This window comes from Chrysochloris asiatica, unplaced genomic scaffold, assembly GCF_000296735.1.
Source record: "Chrysochloris asiatica unplaced genomic scaffold, ChrAsi1.0 scaffold00006, whole genome shotgun sequence".
In the NCBI taxonomy this organism is placed as follows: domain Eukaryota; kingdom Metazoa; phylum Chordata; class Mammalia; order Afrosoricida; family Chrysochloridae; genus Chrysochloris; species Chrysochloris asiatica.
Genome location: NW_006408524.1, coordinates 15,435,360 through 15,463,012, shown reverse-complemented (window position 1 = coordinate 15,463,012; position 27,653 = coordinate 15,435,360). Strand labels below are relative to the sequence as shown.

At 42.2% G+C, this 27,653-nt stretch overlaps 1 protein-coding gene across 1 annotated transcript in view; it reads right to left on the bottom strand.

Moving 5' to 3' along the window:
- The window catches only part of DPY19L1 (dpy-19-like 1 (C. elegans)), a 116,065-nt gene that overhangs the window by 73,897 nt on the left and 14,515 nt on the right, over window positions 1-27,653 (bottom strand). Inside the window, exon 7 of the mRNA XM_006832270.1 lies at window positions 9,581-9,638. Within this exon, the coding sequence (XP_006832333.1) occupies window positions 9,581-9,638 (58 nt within the window). The remainder of the gene's footprint in view (window positions 1-9,580; window positions 9,639-27,653) is intronic.

Here is a 27,653-nt window from a genome sequence, read left to right as displayed (position 1 = left end):
ATAATGGGGAAGTGGGGGAAAAACAGCAATGAAGTTGTGAGCTTAAGTCCGACCACATTTAATAGACTCCTGTTAACCTGGATTGAGACCTGGTTGGCCAGCAGTATGATGAGACCTGAGGACTCCTGGGCCCAGGGACAGAGACCTGGCCAAGAGGACTAGAGCAGATTGTGAAGTGTCCGGATGATATGAAGTGAGAGGAGCTGCACAAGAACAACCATACTTGCAGATAGTACCCACTTGACCTGGCTTCAATGGCTGGATGATCAGAACTCGACTACAGGAAGAAAGAAGAGGAAAAAAAAAAAGAGTAATATGCTACAATTTGTTGAGACTGACTTATGTTTGTGGATGCAGTAGGTCAGAGGAGGAAACAAATCTTTACAGCAAGGATCATTCCCACCCCCTTGATACACAGGGTTGACAAGGACAGGCAAGTTAGACATTGGCCAACCCAAAATAAGGGGGCTACAAAGGAAAGAAGTGACTGGCTTACAAGCTTTCAATAGGGAACCTAGTTCCAGAGGGTGTGGGGAAAGGATGGGGCTGATGAAGGAGATGGGGATAAGACTCTTGCGGTTCAGTAGTGAATGATTGCTATCAGGACTGACTTTGAGTGCTGGAAAGGTAAAGGTAGACGTTTTGTAGCAAGAGGAGGGGAGTGGTTGACTTTGCAGTCTGAGAGCGGAGGTCCCTGGGACCATCAAGGGAGTAAAGTGGAGTGTGAGACCCTACCCAAAGCAATGACGCCAGAGATGGAAGCAGAGATGATGACGTGGAGAGATGGGGCTGCTGGGAACTCTAGAGTCAGGGAGGCAGAGGGGGCTGTGTGCTGACAACCGGGGGTGGTGGGGGCAGGCTTGCGGAGTATACCCTTTAGTTGTTTGATGATGCATGCAGGGGATTGTAATCATTGCAGTGAAATGAAATAAGATAGGATGAATGTAAAGCTGATGTTCTCCCATGTAAACTATCACATAATTCACAATAAAAACTAAAAAAAGCAATAGCAATACAACTGACTACCCTAACTACCTAACTCCCCTGACTACCCTAACTACCTAACTCCCCTGACTACCCTGACTACCTAACTCCCCTGACTACCCTGACTACCTAACTCCCCTGACTACCCTAACTACCTAACTCCCCTGACTACCCTAACTACCTAACTACCCTGACTCCCCTGACTACCTAACTCCCCTGACTACCCTAACACTACCTAACTCCCCTGACTACCCTAACTACCTAACTCCCCTGACTACCCTAACTACCTAACTACCCTGACTGCCCTAACTACCTAACTCCCCTGACTGCCCTAACTACCTAACTCCCCTGACTGCCCTAACTACCTAACTCCCCTGACTGCCCTAACTACCTAACTCCCCTGACTCCCCTAACTACCTAACTACCCTGACTGCCCTAACTACCTAACTACCCTGACTGCCCTAACTACCTAACTACCCTGACTCCCCTAACTACCTAACTACCCTGACTGCCCTAACTACCTAACTCCCCTGACTCCCCTAACTACCTAACTACCCTGACTCCCCTAACTAATCCCACTCTTGTTGAGTCAATTCCAACTCATAGTGCCACACAAGACAGGGACAGAGTGAAACCGCTCCATAGAGTTTCCAAGTCCTGGTGTGGCGCTGTGATTAATGCTCTGGACTGCAAAGTCAGTTTGAATCACAAGATTGTCAGTTCAAGCTCACCAGCAGCTCCTTGGAAACCCTATACAGGGTTTCTGTGTGTCAGAACTGACTTGAAGGCACCTAACAACAACAATCTTTACAGAAGCAGACTGCCACATTTTTTTCCTGTGGACCACTGGTGGGTTTCAACTGGATTTCAATTAGCATCTAAGTGCTTACCCACTAAACCACTAGGAGTCCTTGTACTGCTGAGTTATAAACTGTAGTTAGTAACAGATCATATGTAAGATGTAGTATCCACCTCTTCGCATGAGGAAAATGAGGCTTTCTGCACTCACAAAGATTTACAGCCTCGGAAACCCTATACAAGGTCGCTATGAGTCAGAACTGACTCAACGGCACATAACAACTACAACTACGACTTTTGGCTAGAGTTGATATTCCTTGGCTCCATCATAGCTTGTTGGTATAATATTTAGATTTAAACCAAATTATCCCATCTCCTGACTGCTGCACTTCAGTATAATTTAGTGATAAGACTCTACACTTACGAGTCTTCCAAAGAAGATTTCTGGCCACCACGGGCTTGGCTACTCTTCTTCAGAGAATGGTTTCAATTTACAGATTATATTATCCTTCTTATGGAGCTCTGGTAGCATAGTGGTTACAAATCGGGCTGCTAACCTCAAGGTCCGCAGTTCTAAACTACCAGTGGTTCCACGGGAGAAAGATGAGGCAGTCTGCTCCCGTAAAGATTTACAGCCTTGGAAACCCTGTGTAGGGTGGGTCACTATGAGTCAGAATGGACTCCATGATACTTAACAACAACAATTATCCTTCTTAAGGAGCCCTGGTGACACAGTGGTTAAGTGCTCAGTTGCAAACCTTAAGGTCAGCGGTTAGAATCCACCAGCCTCTTGGCAGGACAAAGTCTGCTTCTCATAAGGACTACAGCCTTGAAAACCCTGTGGGGCCGTCCCACTCTGTCCCCCAAGGTTGCTATGAGACAGAGTCTACCTAAGGGCATTCAACAGTAACAACATTCTCAGGACTTTTAAGAGTCATGGTTTAAACATTTTGATGTGGAGAGCAGTAAAACTTGAAATATGGACTGCATTAAGACATAATTACTTGATCAATTATTGGTACTGGATTTCTGTGATAGCACTTCTGTGATCATGCAGGAGAATTCCCTTGCTTTTTAACAATGTAAGTCAGAGCGTTGAAGGATAGAATGCCATCTAGTCTGCGGCGTCCTGGCGTAGCGCTGTGGGCTAATTTGCTGGTCTGCAAAGTTGGTTTGAACCACAAGGTTGGTGGTTCATACTCACCAGCCGCTCCTCAGAAACCCAATTCAGGGTCGCTGTGGGCTGGAACACCCTCGATGGCAGTTAACAACAGCAACAAAAAAATATTGAAGGGTCAGATATTATCTGGTCTGCAGCTTGCTCTAAAATGGTTCTGACAAATGCACGTCAGTGTGTGTATGAGAGAAAAACAACAACATAGCAAATATTGAAAGTGGTAAAAATTAATGTGAATCTAGAACTATTCTATAGTCTTAAAAGTTTTCAAAATATAAATCTGATGGGAAATAAAAGTAAAGAAGCATGCACTTTTCTTGTACTACCATTGTATTATACAATTTTCAGTGGAACAAGGAAAGTACCCAAATGAAGATCTAGAAGAACTGCTGGCTCTACCTTCATACGGGAGACCAACGGCCTAATTTACGAACAGGCCTGCCAGGGCAGAACGAATCTTTGCTGAAGCTAGCAGAAAACAGATTTCTAGCAACATAAACAAGACTCTAAAACAAACAAACAAACAAACAAAAACCCATGAAAATACATAAACCTTTCTATCTGGGGCAACACCCCAGGCACAACGCCCCAAACACACACAGGTGAGAGATGTTAAGTTGGCCAAGTAAGGAGCAGTGAGGGGGAGCTGGTAAGCAGAGACAGACCTCAATTTCCTACACAGTACTTAGGCTCCAGGATCTCACAGGGGTTAAACCCAGCATCAGACTGAAACCAGTTAAAAAACTGCAAACACCCCTGAGCTCAAATCCTGGCAAAAGCAGAAAGATCATCTTCTGAGCTAAACAACTGGGAAGTTTGGAGATGGGACTAAAGCCCAAAAAGGTCTCCTTAATCCTCCTGAAACCAGAGGGGAACAGAAGCAAACGACAACTGCAGCTCTGGCCAGCTTAAGTGGATTCATGAAGGCTTTATCCCTCAGCCAAGCTGTCTAACAGGAACGGAGGTTCCTTCTCTGGGAGTTAAAAAATCAAGCAAGCAAAAAAAGTGATGATCTAGTTTAGTCTTTATCAGCCTTTTATACAAAATGTCTTGCATTAAAAAAACAACAACAACAACTATGAGACACATCAAGCAGCAGGAAAATCTGACTCAGAATCCCAAGGAAAAGGAACCTTGGAAGCACAATGATTAAGCACTGGGCTTTAACCAACTGACAGTGGTTTACAGCCACCAAGCAGCTCTGCAGGAGACAGGCCTGGAAACGTGCTTCAGTAAAGAGCACAGCCAAAAACCGAGTCAAGAACACTCAACAGCAATCCAAAGGGAAAACCCATCAATACAAAATTACATGTGCAGGTACTCAGATGGGGGAACGAGTAGACAAGGACTTTCAGATAATTATAATAATGAAGTTAAAGAACTCATAGGAAAACATGAAGAGAATGAGTAAACAGATGGGTAAAATTTCAACAGACAAATGAAATGACGTTCTAGGGGGAACAAAACAAAACAAAATGGAAATTCTAGGATTGAAAAACAAAAACACAATATGTGAAATTTAAAAATCGCTAGGTAGGCTTAGTGTATCAGCAAATACAAAAAGAGAAAATAGGCAAATTGAGGCACAGAAAGAAAAAACTGAAGAAAAAACTAAATAGGAACTGAGTATCAAAGATGTGTGGGACAACATCAAAAAATCAGACATACACATGCAATTAAACGCTCCAAGGGAGATATGAAAGACAATGGAGAAGGAAAAACATTTGAAGAGATATTGACTAAAAAAATTTTATCAGCCAAAATTGATTTTTAAAATAACATGTCAGCCTATGGAATCTATGGAACAAAGATGCTCAGTGAACCCAAACAGGATAATAATACAAAGAAAACCAGAAGTAAGGTACATCACAACTAAACCAAGAAACATCAAATAAAAATGGAGATCTTAACTGATCAGGAAAAGGATACTCAGAGAGACAGCAACAGCAGTGGTGGCCGACTTAGCAAACAATGGAAGCCAGATGACGACAGAAGGACAATTTGATAGTGCTGAAAGAGAGAACTAGCAACTGAGAATTCTTACCCAGCAAAAATGCACTTCAAAAGATAAAGGCAAAGTAAAAACAATTTTAGACAGACAAGAGAATATGTTGTCAGCAAATCTTCACCTCAACGTCCAAGTTCTTAAGACTGAAGAAAAATTACACCAGGTGGAAACTCTCATTTCTCCGGGAAGCCATGAAAGGCACCAATGAAACCCAAACTCAAATTTCCAGTTGTTAAGATTGACTAGGAGTTTACCACACACAGGTTGTGAACTGGGGGTGTAAAATGTGCAAAAGCTTAGGAAACAACATCTGTAGGGGCCCTGAGGAAAGTTTAGGAATGGTCCTTTGTAAGGGTGAGAGCAAAGAAAGCAAAAACAAACATCCAGTAGCAGCCAAGTCAGGAAGGGCTGTGTTAGCAGATTCATTCCCACTTAAGATTAGCACATTGTCTTTTTTTGGTACTCTTGAAATCTCTCATAGTCTCTAGAGTTAATGTAAGTTTAACTGTCACAGTTCACAAATCAACAGGTATATCAATCAATATAAACAACAGACCTTGCATTTATATATCAAGTATATAACGTTGTTTTGAAGTGCTATCGAGTCAGTACTATATAGGGTTTGTGAGGAGCGGAGGGTGAGTCTGAACCACTGACCCTGTGGTTCAAACCAACCTTGAGGTCGAGTGCCTATCCTAAGGTACCACACCAGGTAACCTAACTATACCATAATATATATTATTTTCTAAGTCCATGTAAAAAAAAAGCCTCACTCTTCTCTAACTCGATTTCGTTGACCTTTTCTTAAGAAGAAGATGATGTCTATGCACATTTAACTGTACTAAGTAGCTAAAGGAGCCCTGGTGTGGCGCTGTGGGTTAATGCGCCAGACTGCAAAGCCATTTGAACTACAAGGTCAGTGGTTCAAGCTCACCAGTCACTCCTTGGAAACCCTATACAGGGTCACTATGGGTCATAACCGACTCGACAGCATTTAACAACAACAACAACAAAGTACCTAAAAGGTACCCCCAAAATTCATTAGCCTGCTAAGGATTATCACTGATTTTATAATTGTCTTTTAATTTTGATACTCATGTAGGAAGTCTTTGTGAACGGAATTCAAACTATTCAGGTGCATCTTCAGGTTGGCGTCCTGGTGGCAGCTGGTGGCAGAGTGATTAAGCATGCAGCTGCTCACCAAAATGTCCCTAAAGACTACAGCTTTCATCCACAGAAATGCTAGGGGGCACAATGAGTTGGAATTAACTCAACAACAATGGGCGTATATACTGAGAGGAGCCCTGGTGGTACAGTGCTTAAGCACTTGGATACTAACCAAAAGATGTTAAGTTCAAACCCACTAGTCACTCCATGGGCAAAAGCTGTGGCAGTCTGCTTTCCTAAAGACTGTTATTGTTGTTAAGTGCGGTCAAGTCTACTCCAACGCATAGCAACTCTATATAGGCTTTCCAAGGAGCAGCTGGTGGGTTTGAACCGCTGACCTCGTGGTTAGCAGTCCAGTGCTTATCCTACCACACCACAACCTTGGAAACTCAATGGGACAGTTCTATTCTGTCCCACAGGTGGCTGTAAGTTGGAGTCAACTTGACTGAAATCGGTTTGGTTTGTTGTATACACTGAAAGCAGTCCTGGTGGCACCGTGGTTAAGCACTCACCTGTTACCCAAAAGATCAGCAGCTCCAACCCACCAGACACTCTGTGGGAAAAAGCTGTGGCAGTCTGCTTCTCTAAAGATTGTTGTTGTTGAATGCCATCAAGTCGGTTCCAACCCACAGTGACCCTGTGTAGGTTTTCCGAGGAATAGCTAGTGAGCTTGAACCGCCAATCTTGCAGTTTACACTGATTTTTGCATTCCAGCGCTTTAACCCACAGCATCACAGCAGCACTCCCTCTAAAGATTACAGCCTAGGAGAGTCAATGGGGCAGTTCGATTCTGTCCCACACGGTGGCTATGAGTTGGAATCAACTTGACAGAAATGGGTTTGACTTGCAGTATGTACTGAAAGCAGGCTGACAATTAGCACCCACCTAGAAGCTCTGGTAGCATAGTGGCTATGAGTCGAGCTGATAACCTCAAGGTCAGCAGTTCAAAACTACCAGTTGTTCTGCAAGAGAAATATGAGACTTTCTGCTCCCATAAAGATGTACAGCCTTGGAGGCCCTATGCAGGGTCATTATAAGTCAGAACATACTCCATGGCACACCACCACCACCAGAAGCTCTGTGGAAAAAGACTTGGTAATCTGTTCCCGTGAAGATTTTTGTTGTTGTTGTTATGTGCCGTGGAGTCAGTTCTGATTCATAGCGACCCAAAAACTCAAAGATGCCGTTCTGTCACATGACGGCGCTATGCGTCGAAATCAACTCAATGGCCCGGAACCACAACAGTATACGCTGAGGGTGCCACCAAAGACCTTTGTGTTCCGCAGGTAACAGGCTTTATACTGTAACTTGGCTTCACATTTCTCTCCAACATCTCTTATTTAACATTCAATGCTTCTTGCTTCCAGCATCAAGTAGCTTCTCCCCATGTCTTTGTGGTCATTCTCTGAACTTCAAAATGTTTTACGGTCCACACTGTCACAATGCACTAACACCCACAGGCACAAGAAGCCAAGCAATTCTTTTTGCTTTCTGCTCAGAACTCAAACTACACCAATTAACTGAGGTCATATCGCAACCATTTGCCATATGCTCTTATTATATGGCCACTGTTATTTCATATTTCTTTGGTTCTAAATACTGAGTATATACTAGTTCAATATGCATTAGGTAAGCCACTGATTTAAAAAAAATAAAAAAATCAACCTTGACTCTGCAGTGAAGTTCTGGAATGACTATACTTAGGACTTGGTAAGCAGACACTTCTTAACATGTAAACACATAAAAGGAGTGAGTTACTTCACCCAAAGCAAGCTGGCCTATCTTTCTTAACCCCATCATACAAAGCTTACAATGGAAGAAATCTGTATAGTATACTACCAGAAGTTCATTTACAACAGTGATTAATTGAGTGGAAGGAACTAGTTGACACCTTAAAGAGCTAAGCTAATTAGTAATAATAATACAAGCTAACACTGGCACGTGTATCAACAGTTTTGCTCCGGTATGTGGCAAATGTTGTTCCAGCCCCTTTCACACACGTGAACTCATTGACTCTCGGCACTAGTTCAGAGATGGATAACATTTGTAGGACCTTTGACAAAGCAGACACTGAAGCCGGGCAAAGATAAAAACAAAACTTGCCCAGTGCCAGGCACTAATTGGTAGAGCCAGAATCTGAATGAACCTAGACGGGCACAGGCTAGTCGTCTAACTTGTCTGGCAGTTCAAACCCACCCAGCAATACTGGGGGAGACGAGGTCTGGCAATGTGTTGACAGTAAGATTACAGCCAAGACACCCTTATGGAGCAGAGCTAATCTGTTGACAGATGGGGTGGTCATGAGTTGGAACCAACTCAATGGGAACATGATTGATTTTGCTGTTGTTTTAAAGATGGTACCAGAGTACCATCTTTATGGAAGCTTGTTCTTCTTTATGGAAGCTTGTTCGGACATTTGAAAATTTGTAGACATCATAAAATACTATGCAAGAGATATTTTAAAGAGTACCAAAATGTAGTATGTTGTTATTAAGTGCCGTTGAATTGATTCCAACTCATAGCAACCCTATATAGGGTTTCTGAAGCTATAAATCTTTCCAGAAGCAGAAAGCATCATATTTCTCCTGAGGAGCAGCTGGTGGGCTCAAACAGCTAATTTTGTAGTTCACAGTTCAGTGCTTAGCCTACAGAGCCACTGCACTCTCTAAAGTTTAACAATGCTGTTGTTGTTAAGTGTCCTCAAGCCAGTTCCAACTCACAGTGACCCTGTATAGGGTTTCCAAGAAGTGGCTGTTGGGTTTATTCCACTGACCTTGTGGTTCAAACTGACCTTTTCGGTCATGGGCTTATCCTACAGCCCCACATATAATATAATTTATAATTAATATAAATACATTAAAATATACCGAGTAGCAGAACTGAGTAGCTCCTACAACAAAAAGTTCTCACCACACAAGGAAGTTAACTATAGTGATGGCTGGTTTATCTCTAAAATGTTAGCTGTTACAGTTTAAACACACTATATAAAGAATTGGTGGTGGTGTGCCGTGGAGTCAGTTCTGACTCACAGAGACCCTGCATAGGGTTTCTGAGTCTATAAATCTTTACAGGAGCAGAAAGCCTCATCTCTTCCCTATGGAGTCACTGGTAGATTCAAACTCCTGACCTTGTGATTAGCATCCACTATGCTCAAGAATTCGTATAACACTCTATTTCTTCAAATCACTGAGTTATATCAATAAAAAAATCAAATGAGCAAGAAAAGGTCTCTTAAATGCTAGTACTTCAACCTTGATTCAAAATAAAATTAAAACACTTAAAATTTTAAGGATAAAATTGAAACTAAATTTAAAGAAATCTTTATTTTTATGTATAAAACTCCCTAAATGTTAAAAAAAATAATTTTTGACTATCCAAACAAAAAGCCTGCATTTTTAGAAGCAAAATTTCCTAAATATTTCAAAGAACTTTTTTTGAGTACCTACCTCTCCATGATTGAAGAAGAAGCATAGCACTGTAACCAGGCCTCCTAACCGGCTGCCGCTGGAAGAGAAGATAAGAAAACACAATTCAATAACAGAAAATCAGGTCAATACTAATAAAACCTTGAAATAACATAACGTGATAACCATCCAGTACTACAAAACGTATTGACCACACTAGCACTCTTCTATGCTTTCTTAACAAAATAGTTTATTTTCCCCAAAGTATTAGTCTAAATGAGTTTCATTTTTTTAAAAAAAGCATTTTCCATCTTCAAAATGTGTAGGCTCAGAAAAGCACATTAACACGGAATAAAAAGATCCTTAATCTTCATTTCACTGAGCACCATGTCACCTGTTTTATCTTTATTGTTGTTGTTTAGTGCCGTCAGCTGGTTCTGATGCATAGGACCCTGTGCAGGGTTTTCCAAGGAACACCTGGTGGGTTTGAACCACTGACACTGCAGTTGGCAGTCCAGTGCTTATCCTATCAGGACTCCTTTATCTTTAGTGTTGTTGTTCTTAGGTGCTGTTGAGTCAGTTCCAGCCCACAGTGAACCTACGTATAAGAGAATGAAACACCGCCTGGTCTTGCTCCAGCCTTCTACTTGCTGCTACACCTGAGCCCATTACTGCTGCCACTGTGCCAAATCATCTCATTGGAGCTCTCCCTCTTTTCTGCTGTTCCTCCACTTTACCAAGTATAACGTCCTTCTCCCTAGATTGGTCTCTCCTGATAAAATGTCTAAAGTATGAAAGACTAAGTCTGGCTATCTTGACTTCTAAGAAGCATTGTGGTTGTACTTCCTGGTAGTCTATAGAACCTTTAATATTCTTCTCCAACACGTTAACAACTCAAATGCATCAATTCTTCTACAGTCTTCCTTAGCCATTGTCCAACTTTCACATGCACATAAGTTTACTGTAAATACCATGGCTTGGGTCAAGCACACTTAGTACTCAACTGACATCTTTGTTCTTCAACACTTTAAAGAGGTCTTGCGCAGCAAATTTGTGTAATGCAATTCATCGTTTAATTTCTTGACTGTGGTGGCTTCCATGAGTGTTGATAGTTGATACAAGAAGAATAAAGTCCTTGACAATTCCAATCTTTTCTCCATTTATCATGATGTCATTTACTGTTCCAGTGATAAGGATTTTTATTTTCTTTATATTGAGGTGTAACCCATACGGAAGGCTGTGGTCTTTGATCTTCATCAGTAAGCATTTTAAGTCCGCTTCCCTTTCAGTAAGCAAGGTTGTATGATCTGCATATCACAAGTTGTTAATGAGCCTTCCTCCAACCTTGATGCCAAGTGTTTATTCATATGATCCAGCTTCTTGCATAATTTGATCAGCATACAGATTGAATAAGTATGGTTAAAAAACAGACTGCAACCTGGCACATACCTTGTCTGTTTTTAAACTATTACGTGTCCCCTTGTTCTATTTGAACAATTGCCTTAGGCTTCAAAAAGTTCGTGGAAAAAATCCATTATATTTCAATGGCATTTTGAACGAATCTTCTGAATCACCCTCATATCTTTTTTTTATGTAGCACACTTTTGTGTCCTTCAGAATTTCTCAAAACTATTTTCCTCAGGATACAATGACATGCATTAGATCAAAAAGAGTAGGGAAGTAGTATAGAAAAGGGTTTACAAAGGGTCATCAAAAATTTCATGGGAAAATCCCATTATCTTTTCATTCCATTTTTCCATAAGTTTTTTGAAGCCCCTTGTTGTTGTTTAGTGGCGCTGAGTCGGTTCCAACCCATAGCAACCCTTTATAGGGCTTCCAGGGAGCGGCTGGGTGAGCTTGAACTACCGATCCTGCAGTTCAAACTGCCTTTGTAGTCCTGTGCATTAACAGAAAGTGCCATGCCAGCACTCCCACATGTGATAAAAACTTTGGAACCCAACTCTATTCTGTCATCTGCATTTGGAAATTCACAAAGCACATCAACAATCAAACACATTAAATATTTCATTTAATTCAAATTTCCCTAGCTCCATCTCCCACCTACTTTTCTATATTACATGCTTTGGAAACACCAATTAACAAATTAAGTTTTATATTTCTTTTTTTCCAAAAAAACCTGATACAGAACACAAATCTCAACGTATAGGAATGGAGCTTATGACTAGCTGAGAAACCACAATGCGTGTGGCTCACAATCTGAAAAGGTCCCGAGGTGGAGCAAATCGCTTGCTATCCACTGCAAATTAAAGGTTGGATATTCAAACCCACCCAGTGATACTGTAGGAAAAAAAGGTGTGGCTACCTGCTTCCATTAAAATTACAATCCAGAAAACTCTATGAAGCCATTCTACTTTGTAACACACAGAACTGACATCACGGCAACAACAACTGAACCTTGATCTTTGAGGTTTGTGCCCTTCTCATTCCAAAGTCAAGCCAGAAGGGTCTGGATAGGGGAAAATTGGCTGGTTTTAGGTCTGGTCCATCGATTCTTTTCTCATTGTTGTTGTTGTTAAGTGACATCGAGTCAGTTCCTACCCATTGCTACTCTGTATAGGGTTTCCAAGGAATGGCTGGTGAGCTTGAACTGCCAACCTTGGGGTTCAAACCAACTTTGCAGTCCAGCGCATTAACCCACAGCACCACACCAGGACTCCATGTGGTGTTCTCAGTATTTTACCCAAACAGCTTCCCTCCACTCCATTAAACACTACACTATCTGTGTAACAGATCAGTCACAGGGAACAAAGAGGCAGACACTGTAGATTTTGTTGGTCGTTACAGTTCTGCTGGGGGGATAAAGAGTAAGGGAAAACATAGAGATCAGGAGACAGCAGGAATAATCTATGGCGTGAGCTCTCTCTCCCCTGCCCCACACCAAAGGGGATAGAAGAGTTGGGATCCTCAAGCAAAGGTGACCAGTGAGCCTTGGCAAAACAGCAGGATGAAGTTTGCATGTTTGGTGGCAAGTAGTTTATAGAATTTTGCATCTTCTCTGCAAACCAGAAGGCACGGTTGCTTGACATAAAGAAGAGAGATGGAAGCTTGCAGATGCAGGGGGGGCTGGCTGAAATACACTTGATTTCAAGAGAAGTAACTCACTAGGAGGAAGTAAAGGGCTATTCAGCTGTCTTTACGAGATCAATTAAGGTTGGAGACCCGGATTTACAGCAGCACTAACTGCAGAAAGGAGCTCTGGTGTGGCAACGTAGGATAAACACTCGACCTCAAGGTTGGTTTGAACTGCAAGGTACTGGTTCAAACGCACCACCCACTCCTCGGAAATCCTGTACAGGGTTGCTATGAGTTGGAACCAACTTCACAGCACTTAGTAACAACAACTACAGTAAGAAAGGAGATCTGGGGGCAAAGAGGTTAAGCACTCAGCCGCTAATGAAAAGGTCACTGGTTCAAACCATCAGCTAGGAGACTGCTTTTGGAAAGATTGTTGCAAAAACTATTAAGTGTCATGGAGTAGGTTCTGACTCATAGCAACCCTGGAGTTAGCAATCAAGTGCTTATCTTACAGCCTTGGAAAATCTATGTTGCTGCTGCTGTGTGCTGTTGAGCCAGTTCTGACTCATAACGACCCTGGATGGGGGTTTTGAGACTGTAACTCTTTACAGAAGCAGAAAGCCCCATCTTTCTCCCGCGGAACCGTTGGAAGATTCAAACTGCTGATCTTGCAGCTAGTAGCCCCACACAAAAACCTCTAGGACAACAGGTTTTCTTGGGGAACCCTGTGGGGCAGTTCTATGTGGGCGCTATGAGTCAGGTCAGCTCAACAGTGACAGGCTTGGTTTGGGGTGGGTTTTTTTTTTTAACTATAGGGTAATCGTCCCTGGATGGTGCAGACAGTTAATGTGTTTGGCTGCTAACTGAAAGTATGGAGGTTCAAGTCCACTACACGTGCCTGGGAAGAAAGGCTTGGCAATCTACTTTCCAAAATTCAGTCACTAAAAACCTGAGTATAGAACACAATTCTACTGTGAGCTACACATAGAAGGTCACCACGAGTTGGAATTGATTCCACAGCTATTGGTTTCTGTAACTGAATTATGTAGGTTTTCTCCACCAGTTACTAGCCAGGACTGGCACAAATGAAGTACAACGAGTCAAACAAACTGACAACACAGGCCAGAAGCTGTCATAGTGATGCCTCCATCTCAGGCATCACTGCTTCTCTGGGTAGGGTCCCACTCTCCGCTCTTCTCACTTGATAGTCCCAGGGCCCTCCGATACTGGACTGCAAAGCCAATCACTCCCCTCCTTTTACTACAAAATGTCTACCTTTACATTTCCAACCCTCAGTCAGTCCTCATAGTAATTATTCACTATTGTATCACATGATTGTTATCTACATCTCCTTTCATCAGTCCCACCCAGACAGATTGGATACTACTCAGTGGAGATTCTACCTTTCTCTGTGCCCTCTGGCTCTAGGCTCCCTCTTGAAAGCTTGTAAGACAGTCACTTCTTACCTTTGTGCTAGCTCCACCTCCCCCATTTTGGTTAGCCAATGTCCAAGTTGCCCAAGCATTCCCTAGTAGTTTAAAAATAAAGTCTCTTCTGGAATATTACCACCTACTGTCAGAAAATATGTAAGCTCCTCTTTTGTAAATTTTACAACATTCGACGCTTACTAAATCATTTACCACATTTACTCATACGTCACCTCCAGCTTTTTGAGTCTCCATTTCCTTAGATTCAAAATACAAAGGTAAAAAAATCAAAAGATGTCAAAAATTCTTTCCGTCCCTGAAGGTCTTAATTTCCTAATTGTCTTCTTTCCTCCATCCCTTAAATTACAAAGATTCAACCATCAAATGTCGGCTGTCTTCATTGTCATTGAAATTTTTACTTCTATTTATAAAGGATGGCACAGAGTTTCACATTAAAAGAGAGGAGGGGGAGAGAAGGCAATCACAGTTCATTCAAAAGTAAATTAACTAAGTCTCCCTTTTACAATATTTATCATTTCTGAAATGCACTAGTGAGGCAAAGTTTTCTTTCTGTTGAGTAAATGCTTAAGAGAAAAGGAAATAACAATTTGGAAAGTGCCTTATAATAAAACAATTTCTGAGTTTAAGATTTAATGCATCAGTCCTCTTCTAGCCAGACAAAGAAATGGCAAGTAGGCCTGGTTCCTGATGAACCATCCCGTCCATACGCGTAAGGATTGGTGCACGAGGGAATTTAGAATGAGCAGGAGAAAAATGAGGATGGGAGAGAAAAGTTTTCAGTCCTTAATTTAACTCTTCATCTGTCAGGGCCAAGAAACTGGATATTTTACCAAATTGTGAACCTGATTCACCTTTGCAGCTGCCCCGTAGCCTGACACTGTGACTGACCGTGGCAGACAACCAATAGATACTTGTGGTGCAAATGAATCAAAACTCTTCAGGCATACATTTATTAGGAACCTTACAGTCAAACACCCCACTCCTCATCTGTTTGTCATTCTCTGTCACTGGTCAAGACAAGGGTTCTGCCTGCCTTTAGCTCCCTGTGTATCTGCTGTGCCTCAGCTTTACATGGCTCCATCTCTCCACCGTGCCCTTGGGAGCCTCTGTTGGCCATAAACTGCTGCCTCTCCATTAAACCTGTTTCTCCCGGAAGTCCATCTCTCTCACTTTCCCTCCTCCCAGGTGTCATCTCCCTGCACTCCAGCCCCAGCCTCCCAATTCACACCTGTTGTTTTTCCTCACAGGCACTTCAAGTCTCTTGACTGTGCTGAGTACTGCTGGAGAAAATGACACCAACATACACACCACAGGTGCCATAAAAATTCGTAAGTTAAAATGCCTGTCAATCTCAATGCCTTAGAATCCGGCCTCAGAAAGATCTTGGGATCGGCCCACCACTCTGCTTCTCCACTCCACTGCACAAGCTCAGTCCACTGTCCTCCTCCACCTGGACAATTATGCCAGTCCCTTAATGACCTCCCCATTTCCAAACTTGCCCCACTACAAGCCATACTTGCAGCTAGGATAATCTTTCGAATCATGGTGTGGTGCTGTGGGGGTTAATGCGCCAGATTGCAAAGCCATTTGAACTGTAAGGTCGGCAGTTCTAAGCTCACCATCTGCTCCTCGGAAACCCTATGCATGGTCACTATGGGTCAGAATCGACTCAACGGTCCTTAACAACAATCATGCCAGCCAGCCTATACCCAAAACTCTTCACTGGCATCTCACTGTTCTTAGGATCAAATTCAAACCCTGGTGTGGCACTGTGGGTTAATGTGCTCGGCTGCAAAGTCAGCTTCCTTGGAAATACTATGCAGGGTGTGAACTGACTCCATAGCACTTAACAAACATGTCAACATGCTTCTGCTTTTATCGCTACATTCCACTTTCATAAATCTTCTGCCAACCCCAAGCTCTGTGCTCCAGCTGTACTGTCCTCCAATCGATTCTTCAAAATAAAACAGCACACCCAAAGTGGCTTGCAGAGGAGCCTGGCTGGGGCGGGACTGGGGGCAGGGCTGAGAGGGTCCTAGAGGAGGTATTATGAGATGTATACTAGGGTGATGACAAGTACAGAGAGAAGAGGAAGTTTGCCAGAGAGACTGTGAAGAAAGAAATCAGTTAAGATTTTGTAACTATCCCTCCAAATATGAGCTGTATATAAGTCCTAACCTCCATGCCTGCAGCGTTTAAGCGTCCACACCTCATCTGGAATAAACAGTCTTTGTCATGTTAATTAGGAAGAAATAGTGTAAGGTACAACTTGAGCCAATTTCCTTTTCTTATGTGAGACATTTTATTGTGAATTGAGTGAAGGTTTACAGAGCAGAACATGTTTCACATCCAACGAATCACACACCTTGTTTCACCTCAACAACTGTAAGTCCCCCCAAGTAACAAGTCAGCCCCCTTTCACCCAATGCTTCCTTTTCCTTTTCCATTCTATCCTCCTTCCCAACCCCCTAAACCTTGTCCCCAAGTAAATGCTGCCCTTTAGATCTTGAGTGGTTGACCATTCCATGGCGTCACACCTCACTAGTGTTGACCCCCCATAAACCTCTATGCTTAGATGGAAAATAGGCCGTGGCGAAGAGTTTCCTTCTAAGCCTGAAGAGTGGCCTGGGAGCACTGCCTCTGGTTCCTCCTGTCTCTTTCTGACCAGTAAACCTGGTCGTTTCTATAACTGAATTTGAGTCAATCTCTTTTGAGATATTAAAGAAACAAGAAAACAGAACAGAGAAGGGGAGAGCAGATTTAAGGCACCGGAAGACACCCCAGAAACAGAAAGTCTGGTCTATCAGAAGAGAGAAGGACCTCCCTCCAGTCAAACAAAAACGACACGGAAAGTCTTCCCCTAGATTTGGCACCCTGGATTCAGGCTTTTCATAAATACAAAGAAAATAACTTTCTGTTTGTTAAAGCCATCCAGTGTAGTCTTTCTGTTGTAGCAACACCAGATAACTAACACAGTGACCAAATGGATTTCAGAGGTAAGGAAGAAGAAAGTCATGGCTATCTCCTAGGGTCATAAAACAGAAATACCACAAGTGGATGGCTCTAATAAACAGAAATACTTTCTCTCAGCATTTAAATTCAGAGTGCCAGCTCCAGGGCAAGGCCTTCTCTTTGTCAGCTCGAGGGAGAGGTCCCTGTCTCCTTTCTGCATCCGGAGGCCCAGCGTTCCTTGAGGACCTCCATGTGCCTTGGGATCAATCTTTCCCTGGAGTCAGGAGCTTGAAAGTGCAGGAACCCCAAAGGATACACTCCAGCCCTGGCTCTTCGTTCTTAGTGGTGGTCCTCCCTCCTGCTCTGCTTATCTCTCTCTCCCTTTACCTCTTTAAGATAAAAGATGCTGCAGGTCACAGCCCTGGGAAACACCCTTATGTCCAATCAGAGCTGTGATGGGATTAAGAGCATTGAGGTCTATCATGACCCTCTCACTGGTTCATCACACCAGATAACACATAGGGAGGGAGTCACCGCATAACCCGCATTACATCATTATGGAACTGCCAAACCACTGAGACTCATGACCTAGCCAAGATGACACATACCTCAGGGGACCCAATTCAACCTGTAAGAGCAACGAACAGGTAGATAGAGTGTCACTCAGCAAGGTAATGAAGATACGAAAAGGTGCAGCGTTTGGAGAGACAATGCCAATATACTCAACCAATAATTTTCATCTGTTCATTCATAATGAAGAAAAACACTTATCTTTTAAATATTCATATACAACTGTTCCACCAAATGGGCTTGATTAAGAATGTGCTAGGAGGCCAAATTAACAGAGCATTCAAAAAATTATGTAGCTGGAAAAGTTTAGAACTGGTGTAATCTACAGCCTATTTAAGCCATGTCTTTAGCCAAAAATCCATGGAGTATAAACAGCAAATGTTTGGATTTTTGAAAAATAATGTAAGAGCAAGAAAATATCAAAGTACAACAATGTAGACAAAACGGCATTAAGAAACTCACCTTCTCCTTAAAAAACAGGTGAGGGGGGCATTGAAGGGTGGTATAAAAAATTATTCTATTCTGCCATAGTGCCTAAGAATACTTTGAGGGACTCTATAGGCTCTGGTAGCGTAGTGGTTACGAATCGGGCTGCGAACCTTAAGGTCAGCGGTTCGAAACTACCAGCCGCTCCGCGGGAGAAAGATGAGGCTTTCTACTCCCGTAAGGATTTACACCCTCGGAAACCCTGTACAGGGTCGCTATGGGTCGGAACCGACTCGACGGCACTTAACAACAACAACAATAGGTAACTTGGGTTGCATCATAAGGTGAGGAGGAAAACTGGTTCTATTAACTGTGAATAGCTAGCTACCTCATGGAAAGGAAGACCTTGTAACAAAATTAAAAGGGAACTTTGACATGCAGATTAATCTCCCAGCCTTCCAGGGCTTCTGAAATTTTCTCTGGTATCAAAGAAGCCACTCTGATCCTCCAGTGACAAAAAAAAAAAAAGACAATAGAGAAGAGAAAACCAGAAGAGCGAAGATGAATCTACTCTCCTCTCTGATTGGCTGCTTCATTATGTGGAAGAGGAAGCATCTCCAGATTGTCTAGCTATGTCTATGAAAGGAGGCCAGGCCTTTATTACAGAAGCGGAGAAGTAACAGACCTGACTAGAGACAGACAGAGAAGGCTGAGGATGTCAAAGATGAGGAGAAAGATCCGAGACAGACCAGAGTGGCCACAGATCAGGACACTGAGCAGCAGACACTGGGTACAGACACCACGAGCAAGGTCGTTACACAGCCATGCATCTGGGAGAAGACACTACATGGAAAAGTCCCCTCAGAGGAAGAGAGGGCACTGAAGAGTGGGGCCTTTGACCTGGTGAGTGCGCACTCGGCCCCTCAGGCACATAAACACCCCATGAGTGTGTATGTGGGGAGGGGAACTATCACTCATCCCGAGTGACTGCTTTAAGTACTGACAGAACTACAATATGGCAGAGACCGGAGTCTCCCCAGAAAGCTACCTTCCAGTCTGATCAGTCCATAATAAAACCCCTAGGCAGTGAATCCACCCTGCAACCTGGTGTCCAGCTTCATTAAGTCGCCTATTCTTAACTACAAATCTCCACTTAAGAGACTAGCTAAGGGCCACCAGGTTTTAGGAAAGCTTTCAATGTGACAAACAGAAACTAATATAAATCCAAACAGAAAAACAGGGGGATTGGTGGCACAGTGAGTAAGCACTTGCCTGCTAACTGAGAGGTCAGCGGTTCAAACCTTTCAAGTCACTCACTCTGCAGGAGAAAGATGTGCCATGCCAGTCTGCTTCCATAAAGATGTGTCAGATGTTGTGAAGTGCTGCCAGTGGGTTCTAATTCAAAGTGACCCTGTATAGTGTTTCTAAAGCACAGCAGGTGAGTCTGACTGCCAACACTGTAGTTAGCAGTCCAGGGCTTCTCCTACAGCATCACACCATAAAGAGTTACAGCTTTGTGAACCCTACAGGGGTAGTTCAGTCTGTCCTAGAAAGTAAAGGATTTGCTTATAGTTAGAGGTAACAGAGACAATGAAAGAGACAGAAGAAAACGTCACGCTCAGAATTCTTTAGGAGAATTATGATTTAGGAACTCAGTAACTGGTATCCAGAAATTAAGGAAAATAAAATATTAAGCAATTATTGGCAGTGGTAAGGGTGGTTATGTGCCATGGAGTCAATTCCGACTCACAGCGACCCTGTACAGGGTTTCCGAGGCTATAAATCTCTACAGGAGCAGAAAGTCTCATCTTTCTCCCCCGGAATGGCTGGTAGTTTCAAACTGCTGACCTTGAGGTTAACAGCCCAACTTGTAACCACTACACTACCAGAGCTAGCCATAGGAAAAAATAAAAGTTATCAAACAGGTATTTATACTACTTGACTTGGCAGGAGCACTATTTTATCTAGTCATAATAAAATCGTACTTACTACTTGTATACTTTAGAATTGCTGAGGTCCCGAACTTAAAGAGTGAGGTGGCTTTAGTGGAAAGAGCCAGTACAATGGGTTACTGTTGTTTTAGCATAAAAAAGTCATAGAAGCCAAAACACATGTATGTACACACAAAGTAATACAAATTAATTTTAAAAAGAAATGATAAAATCTAAAACATACTTAACAGGAAGTGAGGGAAAAGTAGCAATGAAGTTACAAGCTAAGCCCTACAACGTTCAATAGACTCCTGTGAACCCGGGTGGAGACCTGGTTGGCCAGCAGTGTGGCAAGACCTGGGGATCCTTGGGCCAGAGTCAATGACATAGCCACAGAGGACTAGAGCGCAGAGTGAAGTGTCCAGCTGATAAGAGAGGGCATATGCATAAGAACACCCACACTTGCAAATAATACCCATGTGACCTAGCTTCAATGACTGGAGGATCAGAGCGCAATTAGAAGAAGAATGAAAAGGAAAAAAAATCTGATACAATTTGATGAACTTGACCTATACCTATGGATGCAGTAGCTCAAAAGAGGGAACAAATCTTTACAGCAAGGATCATTCCCACCCCCTCCATACACAGAGTAGACAGGGATGGGCAACTTGAACATTGGCTACCCAAAATGGGGGGAGGGGGGCCTACAAAGGCAAGAAGTGACTGGCTTACAAGCTTTCAAGAGGGATCCTAGATTCAGAGGGTGTGGAGAAAGGTAGAATCTCCACTGAGTAGTATCCAATATGTCTAGGCGGGGCTGATGAAATGAAATGCGGATGGGTCTCTTGTGATACAATAGGGAATAATTGTTATCAGGACTGCTTGTGAGGTTTGGAATTGTAAAGGTAGATGTTTTGTAGCAAGGAGGGGCATGATTAACTTTGCAGTCTAGGAGCAGAGGTCCCTGGGACCATCAAGGGAGAAGAGTGGAGAGTGGGACCCTACCCAGAGAAGCAGTGATGCCTGAGATGGAGGCAGAGACAACGACGTGGAGAGATGGAGCAGCTGGGGACTTTAGACACAGAGAGGGAGAAGGGCTGTGTGCTGACGACCATGGGACAGGCTTGTAGTGTATACCCTTTGTTTGGTTGATGATGCATGGAGGGGAATGTAAACATGGCAATGAAACAATATACGATAGGATAAATGTAAAACTAATGTTCTCCCATGTAAACGATCACATAATTCACAATAAAACATTAAAAAAATGCCTAAAACATACTGAGTTCAAGAGCACATTAGTAGGAAAGAAAGTAGGTCATTAAACTTATTTGGGAACCTGCTTGATACTTTGTGGGACAAATAGCTATGAGCAGGGAAAAAACACAACATAAAAACGCTCCAGCTAACATTAAAGCAGATGTTCTTAATTGCCAAAAGTAAAGTAAAATTGGATATGTAGCTTTGGCTTGAAACCACTGAAGAGAGATTTTTAGAAGAACTAACTGAAATAGTCATAAAGTATCAAGCCTGTGGCATTCTGGGCACAATTCTGTACGGAGGGGCAGGGAGCGATGTTCAATCCTGATTGAAACAGTCAAAGTAACAGAAATGCTCTACCCTTCTCATTACCCTTCATGACAATTTGTTAAGTATCAACAAAAGGATTCTAGAAAATTAACTGATGAGGACGCCGTTAGAATGATTACAAAATCACATGGGTAAGAATTAAAAACGGGGGAAAAACAAGATCCTCATAAGCAGTCACATTGGCATGAGTAACTTTCTAATGATTAAAAGTAAGCAATGCCTTTCAGCTGCTCCCTGGGAGAAAAGACCTGGAGAACGACCCCCATAAAAATTTCAGCCTAGGAAACCTTTGAGGGGGGCAGGTCCCCTCTACACTGTAGGGTCAATGGGAGTCGGGGTTGACTTCGACGGCACACAACAACCCAACAGCGTAAGAACAGCACAATCTTGGCAAACTCAGAACTCTTACGGAATGAACTGATCCAGAAAAGCAGACTGAAAAACCAAGAGCCGTCTAAGTGTCATTTTAAAGTATTTTAGATAAAACTTTTTTATGAAAGATCAGTATCATTCTCTTTGAAAATGAAATAACTTTTTCTTTCATTATCTATAATCCTTAAATATAAATTAACTAAACCTGAAGATAATTTAGTTGCTGTTGGAAAGATAATTTCAAATACTTCCATAAAATGAGACACGCAGAGCTTGGTGGCTGAGTGCAGAAATTCTGGAGTCCTTGTCTGGGTCCAAATCTCAACCCTGCAACTGACTAGCTATGGGATCTGGGAAGCTTTTCCACCTCCTTGTGCCTCAGTGTCCTCGCCCATAAAACGTTTCCTTGTCTCACAGGCGATCACGAGAACCAAGAGCATTTATGACGTTTGACGACAGGCACGGCACACAGTCTGCTATGCTGTTAAGGGCCGTTGAGTCGGTTCCAACTCATGGCAACTCTGTAATGAGTAGCAACTGGTGGGTTTGAACTGCTGACGTTGCAGTTGGCAGTCCAGTGCTTATCCTTGCAATGTTGTTGTTGTTGTTGTTGTTAAGCACCGTTGAGTCAGTTCCAACCCATAGCAACCTGTATAGGGCTTCCGAGGAGCGGCTGGTGGGTTTGAACCGCTGACCTAGTGGTTGACCTAGCTCATTATCCTGTAGCGCCACACCAGGATGCCATCATTGCTATATGCGTATGTATTTCTTCAATATGCAAACACTCTCAAAAAAGATATGGCATACTAGAGGGAAAGCTTTAGAACGAGTTCACTGAAAAAGAGATATTTCCTATATGAGCTTATGGTAGATGCTGTTGCTCTCACCAACTGCTGTTAAATTGGCCCCCAATTCATGGCGATCCCATGCACAATGAAGCAAGAGACTGCGCAGTCCTGGGCCCTCCCCAGGATCAGCGGCAGATCTGTTCACTGGGATCCACAGGCGTTTCACTAGCGGATTCATTCAGCTGATTACCAAGCCTGTCCTTCCTGTCTGTCTTACTGGGAAAGCGCCATGGAAACCTGTTCAGGATAGTCCAGCTAAAAAGGATTTTGCTTTGTTTTTGTCCGTTGAGAGGGAAAGCTAAGAGATGAACAAATTCCTAAGAAGCGGGGAAGAAACCAAGGAAGACAGACCAAGAAACTAGCACATAAAGATGAAATGACAACAGAAAGATGACCCTGTGACACAAACAGAGCAATGGGCCTTAGAATCCCTTCTTCCCACAGGACTTGCCTTTTTTTAATAACTAATTCTGCTATAAATTGATTTCCAATTAATAAGGATACGTTCCTTCACAAGACAAGGTTAGTCCTGACTTCCCTTTTGATTACCAACCCAGGCCACGCAGAAAGCTTAAACTAACTGGGGAACGACATTTAATTCTAAAACACACATATGCCTCTATCAGAGAAGTAAGAGGGACGGAAAGCAAATGAATAGGAGGTAGGGAAGGAGATGGAGATGATACGGAAGAACAGGCTTCCTTCACTATCACCAGTTAACTCCGTTGCCATGGAATCCACTCACGGCAATTCCTTGTGTGTCAGAGCAGAGTATAATCCACAGTTTTCAATGAATGGTTTTCTGGAAGTAGTTCATCAGCCTTTTCTTACTAGGCCCCCTTTAGGAGAACTGAAACCTCCAACCCTCCAGTTAAAAGCCAAATTTGTTAGCCATTTGCCCCACTCAGAGACTCCCCTAGAAGGAAGGTCTTTCAAACTGTCCATTTCTGTTCCCAGAAGCCCAAGGACTTTGTTTCCTGTCCTTGCATTCCAAGAGTTTTCTGATCCTAGTACTGTTGTTGTTGTTACACGCCGTTGAGCTAGTTCCAACTCATAGCCACCCTGTATAGGGTTTCCGAGGAGCAGCTGGTGGATTTGAACCACTGGCCTGGCGGTTCAAACCGACCTTGTGGTCCAGTGCTTATCCTAGAGAGGTACACCTAGTATTAACACTCTGCTACTTACGCTAGAGTACTCTTGTTGCTTCATAACCTCCTTTACAGCAACCCTGTTATAATTTGCACACATTCTTTATATATCAGTAAATTTATAATGACTACTTTTTTCCCAAGAAAGCTGACTGCTAGACATTTACCATCACACCACGGCTTAAGGGTAAATCATTATAGCTACATATACTCAATCATCAATGTACAAGGATAGAGATAACTCCAAACTCCATAATCAAACTAAACAGCAGAGAATGAAAGGTCTAGTAGTATCTGTTTCATATCTGTCCTTGGGGCCCAATAAAAAAAAGCTTTTAGCATTTATCAATAAAAGACTTTCATTTTCTCAGCACTTCTGAATGTCCCCCAAAAGGCGCTATGGGGAAATTCCTAGCTACTCACTACTTCTCTTATGTTGCCTCCTCACTGGAGTATCGAAACTTCTGGGTCTTAAGAAACTTGTCTCTGTGGCTTAGAAATATCAAAGCATGGTATGAAATGCAGGACTGTAACTATGAACTAACAATGCAGGTTTGTGAAAAATTGACCACAGGTATCTTAGAGAAATACTAAAATACTGAGAATTCCAGAAAAAGAGATACATCTTGCGTAGGCAGTGTTTGCAAAAGAAGAAAAAGACAATCTCACTTCATCTTAAGTCAGAGCTTGACAGCCTCATCCATTTCACCGTTTGGCTGTCTTCTCTTTTCCTTTCTGTTTCAACTTCTGGTAAAACGAACTGGCATTATCTTCCAGGCACTTGTATTATTTAAAAACAAACATCCTTCTAGATTTAACATGTCTGCCTGTACTTTAGATACATTTCAACTTTTTTTTTCCAATACATAACATACACACAATTTATAGAAAGTTTCTACAACACAGTTTTAGATAGTTTCCTTTTTATTCTTCACCCACATTTTAAGAAGTCTGATGCTTTAATCCCACTCTTATAAAATTAGAAGGGTGACTAAACTACCCATCGAGGAAGAAAACACAAAGAACTAACTAGTAATTTGAGCCTTCTAAAAATATTTCATGTCGAGAACATTTTAAAAGGAATGAAAAACAAAAACCTGATAGAAGATTATCGTCCAAACAACATGCAGCCAGGATCACCATTAGAATATAGTTTGCACACCTGCCCTTAAGAAACAACAGAACAGTCAAGACTTCTAGGAACAAAATACACAAACAAAAACTTCTAGGTCCATTATGCACAAACACTGGAAACTCATTTGAGGATGGGTAGTGGTTCTGGAAAGAACCTTGGGTTCAAGATGTCTTTAGATAAAAAGTGAACACTCAGAGTAAAGAAAAATCAAAAAACACAGAAAAAGGAGAAGTGGAGAAATGAAAATGTGTCCCACTATCAGAGTCTCCAAAGAAGTCCTGGTGTCACAAAGGTTAAGCACTCGGTGACTATCAGGAAGCCTGACAGTTCTAATCCACCCAGACCTCCCTAGGAGAATGGCATGGCGATACACTCTCCTAAAAATTTGAGCCCAAAAGCTTCCATTGGTTATATTTCTCATGTCTGGGGAGCAGTTCTATTGTCACTTGGGTTTACCCTCAGTTACAAATCAAAACCTGACTTGGCAGCACCCAACACGGCGTCTACAGTTCGAGTGCTGACTCAGAGGTCAGGCCACTGTGGATATAAGAGTTGGGAAACACTAAAGGAGCAAGCGAGGACACAAAGCAGTAAAGTAGACAGAGCAGGGACAAGCTACATCCCTGAGAGCTTGGCAAATTACAAATAGCTATTTAGAAAGACCCAAATGCTGAAATAAGTCGCTCTCTCATGCTATCTTAAATAGCAGTTTAGTTTTGTTTTGTTTTTTAATTAAAACAGAGTAAGAAATAGAATTTACACTTAAACTCAACACATGCTCATGTATACAATATACAATAATTAACACAGAAACTTCTCTAAATAGTAACTACCCTTACTATGTGTAGTGCACTCTACCATAGTATTTTGGTTCATATTATTTTCTTTTTCATATAAAAGAGTTACTGGACCTAATGAATAAAATTGATTTTAAAACCCGTTCTGTTGTACATAGGGCCTCTATGAGTCAGAATCGACTCAACTGCACCTGACAACAACAATAATGCATCATAACTGAAGGCTCTCTTAGATCATTTTTATTGTTAAGTGCCATTGAGTCGGTTTTGACTCTTAGCAACCCTGTATAGGGTTTCCAAGGAGTGGAACCACTGATCTTGCAGTCCAGGGTATCAACCCGCAGCACCACGTCATGTTGTTGTTGTGAAGTGCCATCAAGTTGGTTCCGACCCATAGCGACCCTGTATAAGGTTTCCAAGGAGCAGCTGGTGAGCTTGAACCATTGATGTTGCAGTTCAAACGATTTTGCAGTCTGACGCATTAGCCCACAGCGCCACACCAGGACTCCGTCATACTTCAGTTCAAATCCTGTCTCTCCACTAGTTACGTTTCTCTCTTGCTTTAGAAAAGGGTTCAAACCAGCCTGGTATTTTGATCTTTTATCATCCTCCTCAAGCCATTTTTCCATCTTAATCTTCTACAACACCTCCTCGAGAAGCCTGCATCTCTAAAACTGATCTGCTTGCTACCCTGTCACGTTTTACACATCCCACTGTTGCTTGTCTCTAAAATGCTTTGTTTGCTGTTTATTTCCACCCATCCAAATCCATCTGATCCTCTAAGGTCAGCTAATGTGACCCCTCCAAATAAACCAATTTCTCCTGTCTCCAGACGTGGATGTACTTGATCTTTACTAGACACACCCTTCCAGCCCTGCCGTCATCTCCTGCATGCTCCACTCTCAGAACCAAGCACACAGCTTTACAGGGGAAATGACCTGGAGTGTTGGCCAAAGAACCGAACATACATCTTCCATATAGAAACTGCCTACAAGGGTGACTGAGGCTACAGGTTCAGAAATTTTAGGTCAGGGAGCAATCTTGCAAGATTCCCTTACCCAAACTAGAGCCTCATATTTTCTTCAGCAGATATTCTACCTGTAGCTTTTGAAGAAAGAGTTAGAACAGCATTACAAAAATAGTCACTTTAGTCAAATTTTAATAGAACGTTTCTTTCAATTAAATAAAGTAACCTAAACGTAGATAGGAATTTAGCAATAAAGCCACGTTTCATATTTTAACTCCTCTTACTTAAAAATCTAATCTCTCAATTGAGATAAAGCTATGTATACGACAGATGGGACGACACTTAGCAAAGTATCTCACCAAGCTTTTTCATCTCTGGTCATCAGAATACAGGGCCACCGTCTGCTATCCCTCGAGTCAGATCTCCTTCCTGATGACCACAATCCTTCACTTAAATTATTTCCATGTGTCTTATTTCAAGAACAAAAGCTTCCATCACATATTTTCACTTCAGTGTCCTCCAATTAGTTAAAGTAAAATAACTTACTTAGAACTAGTCAGAAATATTAGCATCTAAGGTCTTAAATCTATATGCAAATATATTTAAAACTGATCTGATCACTTCCTCATTTGATAAATATTTAACAAGTAACTCAATAGGAGTTTGAGGCACTAAACAGAAAATGCTGCACTTCTAAAGCAAAGAAGATAATTGGGTAATGACAGATTCAAACTCATTATCTGAAATGGAAAATCATGCACATATGCTCACATTACTGTAGTAGAAAAAAAAAATCAGTAAGCAATAGTAGAGAAGAAAATTCTAAAGGTAATGTCAAGGTAAAATAGTCCAAGCGAATATACAGTATGAAAAACTACAAAGAGGAGGAAGGAAG